General features: G+C 55.0%; 1 protein-coding gene across 1 annotated transcript in view; it reads right to left on the bottom strand.

Annotated features, from left to right (window-relative positions):
- Nucleotides 1–1,096: 1,096 nt before the first annotated feature.
- RAB11FIP4 (RAB11 family interacting protein 4 (class II)) overlaps nucleotides 1,097–13,296 on the bottom strand; it is a 37,070-nt gene continuing 24,870 nt past the window's right edge. The window contains exons 3-13 of the mRNA XM_012648356.1: nucleotides 11,821–12,015; nucleotides 11,115–11,249; nucleotides 10,774–10,809; nucleotides 9,676–9,775; nucleotides 9,332–9,435; nucleotides 8,129–8,269; nucleotides 6,403–6,484; nucleotides 5,234–5,371; nucleotides 5,002–5,157; nucleotides 3,692–3,835; nucleotides 1,097–2,541 (exon numbers count right to left, since the gene is read on the bottom strand). Of these exons, the coding sequence (XP_012503810.1) occupies nucleotides 2,425–2,541; nucleotides 3,692–3,835; nucleotides 5,002–5,157; nucleotides 5,234–5,371; nucleotides 6,403–6,484; nucleotides 8,129–8,269; nucleotides 9,332–9,435; nucleotides 9,676–9,775; nucleotides 10,774–10,809; nucleotides 11,115–11,249; nucleotides 11,821–12,015 (1,348 nt within the window). The 3' untranslated portion in view covers nucleotides 1,097–2,424. The remainder of the gene's footprint in view (nucleotides 2,542–3,691; nucleotides 3,836–5,001; nucleotides 5,158–5,233; nucleotides 5,372–6,402; nucleotides 6,485–8,128; nucleotides 8,270–9,331; nucleotides 9,436–9,675; nucleotides 9,776–10,773; nucleotides 10,810–11,114; nucleotides 11,250–11,820; nucleotides 12,016–13,296) is intronic.

The raw sequence follows: 13,296 nt of genomic DNA, 5'->3' as shown, positions 1-13,296 counted from the left end.
ACATGGGAATAGGGCAGGCTCTGTTCCACCACCCAAGGCTCAGGGGCTCTGTGGCTGGGACCCCTGGGGCATCTGCCCCCCTCAGGCAAGCTTTCAAGCGCAGAAGAGCATTTTTTAAAATACACATGATCTTAAAAAGCCAAGCTGGCAGGCGAGGTTTTACAAGAAATGTACTCTGGCTGAAGAAAGAAGGCTGGAGTGAGCTTGAGGGTGTGCTACCTGGAATTCAGTCCCTTATTTAAAAGCCAGCCCTCCTCCAGAGGCCTCAGTGGCACCTCGCCAGGTCCTCAGGGGCCTTTCAGACCCGGCGATTCCTCAGGAGTCCGTTCCCGTGGCGCCCCCTAGAGGGAGGAGCCAGCAGGACGCCTCAAACTGACAGCCTTTCCCGCCCCCTTTCCAGCCCCAGCGATTCCTCCCCACGTTGTGACTATGGGACTCGGGCCTCTGCAGCCCTCACTAGAATTCCACGCCAATGCAGCCTGAGAGCAGATTCCATTTTACATATAAAATACTCACCCCGGGCGCTGAGCCCCCACAGACCAGGACCCTGACTTGACTGGCCTCTCTGTAGGACCCCCCAATATAAAACCCAGACCAAACCTACATCACAATTTGTCTTCTTCAAGCTGTGGCCCTTCCTTCCTATTAGCAAATTCTCAAGAGACCCATTCCTCACGCCTTCTTTCACTGCCCGCTTCTTCTCAGACCCTAGGGGGAGCCAAGGAGACCATTGTCCTAAGGGGTTGGGGGACTCCCTGAAGACCCACCCCCTTGAGCACTTTCCTGGTGTGGGTGGCTCCAGAGTCCTGGGTTAGACCAGTGCAACCCCATCACTTGCAGCACGAAACAAATCCCATAGGTATGATTAAAAAGAAGTCACAAAATCCAACAAAAGCACAAGTTGCCTGAAATGGGATGAATATTGGTTCTGGCCACAGCCCTGCCTTTGCCAAGCAGGGGACACACCCAAGTCCCCTCCTCACCTCACTGCCCTCTGTCCTCTGCCTACTCCCCTCTGTGCTCCTGCCCGACATGCCCAACCTTCGTCTTAACACTAGATGTGCTCAAGAAAACAAGAAACTGCAGGGGGAAAATAAGATCATACGTGTTTACGTATGTTTGGGTTAAGGAAATGAATCACAAGCCATATGAAATTGAGATAGACTGGAAAACTCTAAGGAAAGTACCATATCTACTCCCAGCCGTCTAGAACAAAAGATCCCATTAAAAACCACAGTGTGTATTCACCATGCGTCAGAAGGATGGAAGACTAAGGTTTCCCTGCAACTTTCCCAGCCGGCCCCCAGCCTGCACGGCACTGGCTCCCCTGGCTGAGAACCAAACACAGGTGTGTTTCTAGGGGCTGTGACGATCGGGCCTTGCTGCTGCCTGAGAGGAGCCCAGGGAATGGATCTGAGATCCAAACCCAAGGCCCGCACCAGGGTGCATGGAGAACCGAGACGGTGGGCCAGGCGAGACGGCCCATCCGTGCCTCTGTCTGAAGATGCAGCTGTGGGGAAGGAGCTGACCGGAATGGGAGCTGGGCTCCTCCTCACAAAATCTCTTTGGTTGCCCAATGTCAGCACCTGCTTTAGACACGCCTGTCCCACAGCCCTCTTTTTCTCCTTCCTTTGTATCACTTCGTGTTACACCCGAGTGAAGGCTGCTTATTTTTCACTGTCTTCAAAACAAAACAGAAACAGAAAGGGGGGGTGGGTAAGCGGGGATGGGGGAGTGCATGGAGAGCTCTCCAGAACGAGGATGCCCCGTGCTAGCTCCTCTGCAAACCTGAGTCCCTTGGACACTGTGCACACGAGTCGCAGAGGGCTGCTGACCGGGGCAGGGCAGCTCAGGGAGGGCCACTCCTCACCGCGACCCCAGATGCCCCCTTTCCTCCTCTCTGAGCTTGAACACCTGGGCCAGTAAGGTGGCTGAAGAGTTGGTGAGGACACAACTGTGGGGCATTCCAACTCCTGGAAAAGATCACAATTTTGCTGCCACTCCCAGGGGGATTAGGGCTGGGGTGAAAGAGCCCGGCTCACTAGAGTGTATTTTAATCCTTATCCCCAGAGGTAGAATCATTTTATCCAGTACCTGAAACACAAGCTTCCAGTTCTTGTTATTACAGTAACTCCTGATAGCAGACCTTGCCCCCTCCCGCTTCCAGAACCCTCTGACCCTTGCAAAGGGGCCACAAAGTGCATGGACAGCTACTGTGCAGACGTCACCCAAAGCCACAGCCCCACGCTCACCCCTGGCTCGTGCACAAGGCCTCCCCACAAATACACCAGGACACGCAACGCATGGTGGCCAGAGATACATTTACAGTGTGAGTGTGAGGCCCGGCCTGGGCCTGCATCCTCGGGCAGGGTCTGCCCCTTGGTCCCAGGGTCCTGAGGCTGCTCTGCAGCCAGCGCCCATGTCTCAGTGTTTGATCTCGAGGATGGAGGGGTTGTGGTCCAGGATGGCGAGGATAATCTTGTCCATGTACTGCCTCAGCCGGAAGTTGATCTCCTCCTGCTCCTTCAGGGCTTCCATTAGCTGAAGGGAATGAGAAAGCCCAGTCAGAAGCCAGGGCTGGGGTGCAGGCACAGCCCAGACTCCCCAGCTTGCAGCTGGCCAGGGCCTGATGACACAGGGCCTCAGGAGACCCTGGGCAAGGCAGGCCCCAGACCGACCTCAGTGCTTAGGTGCCATGATGAGAGTCCAGGGCAGTGGCTCAGCTCCATGTGGGGAGTGTTAGCTATGCAGATGCCCAGGCCCTTTCCCTGAGATTCCAATGGAATTGGTTTGTGGAGGGCCCCAGTGTATCTGGAGGCCTGATCTTCGTAATCACACCCCAGCAGGGCAGAAAGAGCAGCCTTTGGCCCTGGAGAGAGCCGGGTCCCTCTCCGTCCCCAGGTGGGTGAGTCTGTGTTCCAGCTTCCCAATCTGGAATGTGCAAGTATTTTCACAAAGCCTCAGAGTTGTCAGAAGATTAAGTGAAAACATCCTGCAGAAGTAGGTGCTCATGAGGCCGGGCGCGGTGGCTCACGCCTGTAATCCTAGCACTCTGGGAGGGCGAGGCGGGATGATCGTTTGAACTCAGGAGTTTGAGACTAGCCTGAGCAAGAGCGAGATCCCATCTCTACTAAAAATAGAAAGAAATTAGCTGGACAACTAAAAATATATAGAAAAAATTAGCCGGGCATGGTGGCGCATGCCTGTAGTCCCAGCTACTCGGGAGGCTGAGGCAGAAAGATCGCTTGAGCCCAGAAGTTTGAGGTTGCTGTGAGCTATGATGATGCCGTGGCACTCTAGTCTGGGCAACAGAGCGAGACTCTGTCTCAAAAAAAAAAAAAAAAAAAAAGTAGGTGCTCATGAAATGCTAATTTCCTTCCCATCTTGGTTTGGGGGCAGGGAGCTATAGCCTATCCTGGGTTCACATGTTGATGGAATCAACTAGCCAATCGGCAGCACTTTTCTGACAGACCTAAGACTCACACTCCACCCTGCTGCTAAACCGTGCACCTTCCAGCACATGCAGAACTCAGATCTGACTTTACTTCTCCTGCAGCCACTGCCCTATACAGCCTTGGCCTCTGTCACTTGGGGTGTCTGCAGATGGGACCCTCAGGCCAGTCCCTGGTCACCATGGCAAGTGGGGGACAGGGGCCCAGGCCCCAGAGCAAGCACGATTGGACGTGATTACCTCGTCGCGTGAGGCTGTGTCTATTTCTGCAGCCAGGGACTGGGCTTTGGTCTGGGTGGCAAAGAGGTTCTTTGCTTCATAGAGGCTGAGGCTCAGGATCTGTCCATTCAAGTCATCGTTCTGATCCCGCAGCTTATGATTCTCCTACAGAGAGTGGGGTGACATGACATCAACTCCCAGAAGCATCCAGAACCCACTGGAACCCACTTTTCTGCATCTACTGTCTCCCGACTGCCACCAGCACCAAGCGCTCAGGTGTGCGTCACAGCTAGTGCAGGAGGCCACTGATGCTGCAGCCTTCCCCAGGTGTCGGAGGGTAGGAGGGCTGGGTCCTGGTCCGGGGGGACCTGGCGTCCTGGGAGTTCACGGAATTCTGAGGAGGAGGAGTTACAGCCCCACTCAGGGCAGCCAGGTCTCCATGGTTCCTGGCCATGTCCTCCTTCCTGGGGCCCTGTGTGGGGACACCGCCCACCTGGCAGCTCAGTCTCCTACATTGGCCCTCCCTGAAGGAAAGCGATGCTCTGGGGTCTCTGAGCAGGCAGGTCAGCTCCTCTCCCCGGCTCCTCCCGCAGCCGGGCTCTGCCATCCTGCCCGGCGGGAGCTGTCTCCAGGGCCCTTCTCACTCTGGAGTGCAGCTGACCCCACAGCGCTCTGCCCAGATCCCGTGCCCAGCCCCACGTTCCAGCTTTTGCCTGAAGGCCCCTAATGCTCACATCTGGGACGCTGGGAGCCCCTTCCAAACAGGGAGGTGGCTGGGGTTTTAGGATTGCTGTGGGAGCACAGCCACCAGCACCTGTGTCTCCAGTGAAGCAAACTCAGAGGTGCAACTTACGCTGCAGAGTCTTCTGCCTGCAGGGTCAGCTGACACTTCACCCAATACCACTTCCTCCCTGCCTGGCCACTGCCCCTTCCTGACCCCGCTCCCCCACCCCACCCCCGACTGGGCTCCAACTAAGGGAGTGCGCCTGGGAACTGCCTGAAATGAAATCTTACTCCTGGGAGAACCCAGCACTGCCAGGCACTCGTGCAGCTGGGCAGTCTCGTTCTCCACCCCGAGCACCAGGGACAGGAGACTAGTGTCTATTTCTTTCTATGGACACCAGGGACAGATCCTGGGATTTCCACCAGACAGAGCCTACAGGCAAGTGGCTTTACCTGAGCTGTGAAATGGGACAGCCCTGACGTTCTGGTTGTCAAGGAGCAGCTAGGGACGTGGGTGCCACAGCGCTGGGCTCCCCTGCCATGGTCCCTGCACAGGAAACCCACACGGGTGGCCTGGCCACCTCGCCCCGCTGGACACAGGCGCCCACCTGCTTGAGCCGCTTGACCTCGTGCTCCAGCTCCACCTCACGGGCCCTGGCGTTGAACTCGCCCAGGCCAGACGCGCTGCGGCCCCTGCCCGGCCGCTCGCAGTCCAGCTTGTACATCTGCAGGTGCTCCAGCTCCTTCCGCAGGTCCTCGATGAGCTGTGAGGGAGAGGGGCCGGTTGGCGGGAGCAGGGACGCTGGAGGGATCCCCAGTGCCCTCTGGCCTGGGACCCACCTCCTGTGTCGCCTCCCGCTCCTTCTGGAACTCGAGGCGGTTCTGCCGCAGCTTGTCCATCATGCGCTTGTACAGGTCCATCTCGTCCTTGAGCCGCAGGCTGGTGTCCTCCAGCCGGTCGGACATGCGCTGCCGCTCCTGGAGCCGGGGAGATGCAGTCAGGGGAGGAGAGTTCCCAGTGAAGCCTCATTATGTGCCTGGAACTTCCCTGGGGATTTGATTGGCCACCTCCACATGGCAAATGGACAGGCAGACCAGCTCCCTTGGACAGAACCCTCCACATCGTGGCTTAAAGAAATGGCCAGGCTGGGCACAGCAGTGACTCATGTCTACAATCTCAGCACTTTGGGAGGCTGAGGTGGGAGGACTGCTTGAGGCCAGGAGTTGGAGACCAGCCTGGGCAACATAGTGAGACCCCATCTCTACAAAATACAAAAAATATTAGCCAAGTGTGGTGACATATGCCTGTAGTCCCAGCTACTCAGGAGGCTGAGACAGGAGGATCCCTTGGGCCCAGGAGTTCGAGTCTGCAGTGACCTATGATTGCGCCACTGCACTCTGGCCTGAGTGACATAGCAAGACCCTGTCTCTACATAAAATAGAAAAGTTAGCTGGGTACGATGGGACCTGCATGTCGGGAGTCCCAGCTACTCAGGAGGCTGAGACAGGAGGATCCCTTGGGCCCAGGAGTTCGAGTCTGCAGTGACCTATGATTGCGCCACTGCACTCTGGCCTGAGTGACGTAGCAAGACCCTGTCTCTAAAAAAAAATTTTTTTTTATATTAAAAAAAAAGAAAAAAGAAATGACTAGGACTCCTATGAATCTAGAAACACAGCAAAACAAAAACAAAAACAAAAACAAAAAACTCAGGCTCTGAAGTCCTTCAACAATGCTAGATAGAGTCTGAATAGAGGTGTTATCCTGAATAGAAGTTAACCCTCTTTCCTTCTAAGAGTATAATTTTCCCCCGTTGTAGAAGGAAATATATACACTATATAAAACTTGGAAAATCAAAAATATAGAAACACAAACTGTTATTCACCTTTTTTTTTTGGCAGGGCAATTTTTTAGAATCTCAGAACTATTTAATACAAACTAAACCCCCACCCCTCAACGGCCAACATCGCCTCTCTGTGCATTTGGCTCCAAGCCTGGACCTGCTGCTCACCTCGTCCAGTTTCTCTGTTTGAGACTTGAGCCGAGTCACTGTCGTCCTAAGTTCTGTATTTTCTTCCTCCAATTGCTGCACCCTGGGGAAAGCAGGAGAACAGAAATCTCAGAAATCTGGAATGGAGATTATCTCACAAAGGGTTGACAACCTGCAGAGATTCTCTGCTTCCTGGAAGAGGGAAGATACCAGAAACCAACTGAGAGTAAGAGAGAGAATATGAATAGTTTTCCCAAATGATAAGATAGCCTTGAGCTGCCTGTCAGCCATGGCAAAATAGTAAAGACATTGAATTATCATTCTTATTTTTTTTTTTTAATGTTTTGAGACAGAGTCTCACTCTGTTGCCCTGGCTAGAATCAGTGCCATGGCGTTAGCCTAGCTCACAGCAACCTCAAACTCTTGAGCTCAAGCGATCCTCCTGCCTCAGCCTCCCGAGTAGCTGGGACTACAAGCATGCGCCACCATGCCCGGCTAATTTTTTCTATATATATTTTTAGTTGTCCAGATAATTTCTTTCTATTTTTTTTAGTAGAGACGGGGTCTTGCTCTTGCTCAGGCTGGTCTCGAACTCCTGAGCTCAAACAATCCGCCCGCCTCGGCCTCCCAGAGTGCTAGGATTACAGGCGTGAGCCACCGCGCCCGGCCCATTCTTATTTTTTTGATAAAAGGAAACATTTAACTGTGAATAAGAATGTAAGATTCTTTCTGCACACATTCTTAGAATCCTGAAACAACCCTACAGGGGGATGTTTTCCTGCTAGATGGAGAAATGATCTTCCTGTGACTGGGGCCCTCCTGTTAGAATCCACAATCTGAAGGCTATGACCGTATTTCCTTTTCGTTCTCCACCACCGGCACCCAGAGCTCTTCTCTCTGAGCGCTCACTGCAGCTGCCTCTGACGTCCACAGGCATTGGTTCCAACAGTAACGATCCTCTGATGTTAGCACCCACAAAGGGCCGTCCTAAAGGGATTCTATGAGAAGACGGAGCCCAGGTGCTCGGTGCAGAGACGGGGGTCCCGGGGCCTGAGGAGTGCGGGGCAGCTGTCCTTCCTGCCGAGGGCCCGGGCAGCCTCAGTCAGCAGCGAAGGCAGCACAGGGCACTGTCACAGCCCTCGCCCGTGTGCATTGTCCTGATGTGTGTCAGCTCAACCACCCTCACCTTCTCCGTGTGCCAGACGGGGAGAGGACGACAGATGGTGACACAGTGTGTCTGTGGTCATGGAGTTAATGGTGATCGATCCGGGTTCCTGGGCTAAGGCTGCTCCCCGCCCTCCTGCCAGAGATTCTGATGGCAAAGTGACAGGTATCCCGAGGCACAGGGGCCCATGCCAACCATAGGCCCTGGGGCCCAGGCTCAAGGAGAACCGACAGCAGGGGGAGCTCTAAGCCTGGACATCAGATCCAGCCCAGGAATAGGGCCAAGGCCATTTTTGTTACTGATTCTCTTGTGGGTAAACATTTGTGTGGTTTCCTTTACCTAATATGAACAATGCTCCTATGAACATGCTTTTATATACTTCCTAAATAATATCCCCATGAGAGTTTTAAGGTATAAAAAGTAGAACTGTTAGAACATGAGGCTTTCCCTCAGCCTCAGTTTTCCCGTCTTTAAAATGGGACTGGCTCCTGCCCCATGGGGCTGTCCCAGGAGTGTGAGGGTGTCTCCGAGGGCACGAGGCTCAGGAGAAAGGCAGTCCCAATGGGGTCAGTGGGGGCCCACCTGGCGTTGAGCAGCTCCACCTCGGTGGTCTTCTCCCTCTCTAGCTTGCTGTAGGCCTCACGGTGCCGCCGCGCCTCCTCCTCCAGCGTCTGCTCGGCTGTGGTCTCCTGATCCTTCACCATCTCCTCCAGCTCGTGCACCCTGGGGACCACGCAAGCTTGCCACCAGGCAAGCTCTCGTGGCCTGTGTCGTCCCACCCCAACCCAGACTGTGGCACAGAGAGCCCCGGGCCATCCCGAGTCACTAGTATGCCCACTAAGGGAGCTGGCGGTCAGTTTGACTGGCCTGTCCCTGCATAGGGACACCACGACATCTAAAGAGAAGTGTGTCGGTCATACATGCCATGGAGCGGCAGACCTGGCAGTCAGTCCAGAGGGGAGCGACGCTGCACCCGAGAAGGCGGGACGCTCAGAGCAGCACAGGGAGGGACAGCCACAGCTGGACAAAGCAGCCTTGGGTCTCACCTCCTCTTTTTGCTCTATTCCCTCCTGGCCAGCACCCCCCCGATTGACAAGTCAGCTTACTGGGCACCTTGCCTCCAAAATAGGCACATCCTGGGTAGTGGCCCAAGCCTGCCCCAGACCTGGGAAGGGCCAGGCCCCACTGTGGACGTCAGAACCCCATGACTGGCGGCCTAGTGGGTACACTGGTCTAGGGTGCATCTCACTAGCAACAGTCCCTCCAAGAGCTAACCTTTTGGGGTGTACTATAGGGCCCATCTTTTGGATCTACAAGGCAGAGGACCAGATCCAAGGCCAGGATAAGTCCACCAAGTTTCACGCTATCTGGTGAGGACATCTAAGCTCTGCACTCACTACTGCACCGACAGGCTCACACTGCCCTGTCCCTCTGCAAGCTTGTCCCCAGGGAAGTCAGGCCCTTGTCACTGCACGACAGCAAGACAGTGGATCCCAACTCCTGTCTTAGACCCACCCTGGGGCTGCAGACCTGGGGGGTGGAATCCATCAGGCCAAGAGTCAAGGTCAAGCTCCAACCTGTCTCCCTGTCCCTAAAGGCCTGTCCTCCCGGGTACCCTGCATGGGCAGGACGTGATGAGGGGCTGATGCATCCCAGACCCTCAGAGCTGGAAAGACACAAGGTTACCTCCTCTGCTTCTCTTAGCAGGAGGGACAGCCCTTTCTTCCCCGGAGTCCCAGCCAAGACCCCAAAGTCAAGGCCCCAAAGCCAAGGCCCTGGCCTGACCTGTGCACCAGCTGCGTGTTCTCCTGCTTCAGCTTGCTCTTTAGGTCCCCGTTGGTCAGGCTGTCATTCTCCAGCTCTGTCACCTTTTTTTCCAGGAAGCTCACCTGTGGGAGGGCAGGGGTGGGTACAGAAGACCTCTAAGGCCACAGGACTGAGAACCTGAAAGCTGTGAGGTTCATGACCAGGACCTCCAAATGGCCATGTATGAAGAGAATGGTCACGTTTGGTGGGAAGAGGGGGTGCCCACGGGACTGGGGCCACCTGCCCAAGTCCCCAGACAGCAGCTGAGTGCTCCCACCACCCCTGGAGGTATGCACATATTATGTCCCTTCCCCAGCCCCCACCTTCTCTGTGATGTCATTGTCACAGGAGTCAATGCTGTCCCGGAACAGGTCTTCTGTGCTGCCGTTACTGCTGCTGAAGTTGCTGTTGTGCATGAGCTGCCTGCAGGGAGGGAGGGAGGGGGCACCTGGCTGTAGAGGCCTCCAGAGACGGGGCTCCGACTCAGGCACGGGCTGGGTGGGCACCCGATACCCCAGGGCCCTGCCAGGAATCCCTTTACGGAGGCTGCCCTCACTCAGCCAAGGAGGAGAGCGTTGCCTGACCCCTGAACCCAACGATTGTTCAGCTCAGAGGATAGCAGGTGGGCTGCTACAGCCCTCCCTGATCCCCTGGCAGACACGACTGATCAGTCGCAGCTCTTTCCTGCTGCCTCAGAGCCCTCTTCATGCCAGTTTCCTGCTGGCAGCTGCCCGGCGACCTGAACTGGTACAGGAGCCCCCTCCTCTTCCAGCTGGAAAGTCCCAGGGAGGTGGCCTGGTCCCATGGTCCCCACCAAGCCAGCTCCTGCCACCACTCTAGGAGCTCTGGAGGAAGGTGAAGGGCGGGAGGTTCACCAGCCCTTGCAGGGCAGAGTTGGTGGGTGGGACGGGGCGAGGCAGGTGCTTGCTGAGGTGCCCTGGCCCGAGGGAAACCCAGCTGCCACCCCCCAGTGACACTGCCTTCCCAAAGCCCTGGGCCAGTCTGCGGGAGAACCAGAGCGGGAGCCCGGCTGTCCCAGGAAGTTAGCAGGACTTAACGGGAGCAGAGTGACCCGCTCTGGTGGGGCACACGCATGCCCAGACCTCTGCCAGCAGGAAACCCAGGGTCTCTTTGGGACAGCTCCAGCTCTGAGTGGAAGGAGAGGCACTGACAGCCATGGGTGGGCTGTCTCTCAGGGTCCCTGGTGGGCCTGCCTGAAGACGAGGCAGCCAAGCATTTGAAAATGCTGCCAGGAAGGGGCAAGGGATGGAGGGGCAGGGTGGAGAGTGGCTCCTCTCTTCCAGAAACGGACACTTTGCCCACTCAGCCACACGCAGGGCACCGGCTGGGTCTGGGCTGCTGGCAGCAAAGGCCGAGTTGAGGGAGCAACACTCAATCCGTCCTCCCCGAAGAGGGCTTACCGTCCGAAGGCCGTGCTAGAGATCTTCCGGTTGGGGCTAGAGAGAGAGGAAACAGTCGATGAACAGAGGGGGCTCTAATCTGCTCCCCTGCTCTGCCCCACCTACTAGGAGACACCAAGGTGCAGGACAGGCTTTTCCCTCCCCATGAAAGGAATGTGCTAATCAGCTTGGTCCTGAAAAGAAACAGCCTGACTTCCTGCTGCAGAAAAAGCCCCAGGATCAACCCTACACAGAGAGAGTGCTCACTGCCAAGGCAGAGCGGGCGCCTTGCCTGCTGCTTCTCCTCCAGGCCCGCCCTGGCCTCTCGCGCCCCTCACCCCGCACAGCACCCCAGGCCTCACCTGTTGGCCTTCAGGTTTTTCAGCCGGGCTTCCAAGTCGTTCAGCAGGTTGATTTTCTTGCAGCACTGAGAGCAGTAAACATCCAGCAATTCGCTGTTGTACGTGTGCCGCATTTTCCTGGGCGTCTGACCCGCACTGATTCGTAAGAGGGAACGACATCACCTTAACTGCTGTCCAGTCTGGTGCCCCACCCTACCCTGCTGACTTGACTTTACTTGACCCCCTAATACCTGCCAACCCTGGGGGGAGGAGGGGCAGGTAGTGAAAATACAGCCACCGATCATCCCTTCTCCAATACTGTCAAAGCGGAGCAGCCAGGGAGTCGTACCCATTTACTGAGAGCTAATGTCAGAGTCAGCGATGCCTCAGGTGGGTGAGAAGGTATCACAGGGGGTCAACTGGAAGGGCCCTTCAACACTGAGGTTCTAAGAGGCGAGACAGCACCAATCTCCTTCCCCCTCCCCAGTCTGCGGCCTCACCAGTTAATTCTGTTTCTTCCCCAGGCTGGAGGAGGGGAGGAGGAACTGCTGACCCCTAATCAGGGTGCAAAGGCAGCACCCTCAATCCCCAGGAGAACCCACGTAGCTCAGGACAGAGGGAGGGACAGTCAGCTCAGGACTCAGCTCGCGTGACCCCCCGGGATGAGGTTGGATTGCTCCTGCCAGTTTTCCCAGACCCTAAATGCCATTCCGGTCCAACGGGCCACCTGGAAGACACCGAGGACCCCAGGTCCGAGTAGACGTTGGTCCTGGTCTCATCATCAGGGCAGGGGCTGCTGGGAGCACAGTCCACGTCGTCCCCCTCCCCGTAGTCCTCAAACTGCTCCTCGTTGCTGATGAGCGAGGCAGTGGAGTGTGTGGACAGGTCTGACGTCGTCATGGAGGGCGTGTGCACCAGGGACCTGAGGGGCGGAGGGCAGCTGTGTCAGGACTCACGGGGCTGCATCCTCAGCCCCTGGTGGGGAAACCGGCCAGGCCTTCCAGAAGGCCACTCTGCACGATGGATTAAATCGGTGCCTCCTGGCCTGATAAGCACACTTTGGGGACCCTAGCTAAGGGGAAACATCTCGCCACACAAACTGTTCCTGCAGAGATACTCAAACCGGTACTACCCTAACTGTAATCTAATTATTTAGCTATGGCTAGATCAAATTATAGTTTCTAAATTATAATATTAATATGTATTAGTAAATTATTAAATTATGGAACATTAAATAGCTAAAGGGTTTGTAAAAATTCGACCATAATGTGGAAAGATGAATATAAATAAAAAGTTAGATTTAAAATGTTAGATACAGTAAGACTGAGTACGGTCGTTCCTTGGTATCCATGGGGACTGGTTCCAGGAGCCCCCCCCCAATGGGTACCAAAATCCACGGATGCTCGAGCCCCTTATGCAAAGCGGCACAGTATTTACATAGAACCTGCGCACAACATCCCACCTGCTTTCAATCATTTCTAGATTGCTTATCATACCTAACACAATGCAAACATTATGTAAACAGTCGTTATCCTATATTGTTTTTTAATGTGTATTATTTTTTATCATAGTATTTTTTATTGTTTTTCCAGTATTAATCTACAGTTGGTTAGATGCACAGACGCAGAACCTGCGGATACGGAGGGCTGACGAAATAGGGAAGGTCTGTATGGAATAAGAAAAAGTAGGAGACACAAATATTAAGGTAGTAAGAGGGCTTGGATTGGGGTGGTAGGTTATTTCCACCCATTCTTACTCTTCCTGCCTTTTCCAAGTTTTGTTTAATTCACATGGATACCCTTCATAATCCAATTAGGTTTCTTAGTAAATAACAATGAGGTGAAAAGTGCCTCTCAGTTTATAGAGGAGATTTCCAGTCCAAGGGTGCCTAATCCCAAAGAACAGAAGCCAGAGATCGACCGGAGGCTCCGGGGCCTCTCCTGGGTGACCTGCAGCGTGGCCTGTGACGTCCCAGAGGCTGCGCCCCATCTACAACCCAAGGACAAACAGAAGTACAACTCATGACCTGCCAAAACATAGCTTCCCCTTTAGTCATTGTACGGTAGTTTCTGTACGTTATTACTCATAAATTAGGATTTCCCCGGCCAGGCGCGGTGGCTCACGCCTGTAACCCTAGCACTCTGGGAGGCCAAGGCAGGAGGATTGTTTGAGGTCAGGACCAACCTGAGCAAGAGTGAGACCC

Source organism: Propithecus coquereli, unplaced genomic scaffold, assembly GCF_000956105.1.
Source record: "Propithecus coquereli isolate 6110/MARCELLA unplaced genomic scaffold, Pcoq_1.0 Scaffold281, whole genome shotgun sequence".
NCBI classification, from domain to species: domain Eukaryota; kingdom Metazoa; phylum Chordata; class Mammalia; order Primates; family Indriidae; genus Propithecus; species Propithecus coquereli.
The sequence above is the reverse complement of the archived record's forward strand: the minus strand, read 5'-3'. Positions and strand labels throughout refer to the sequence as shown.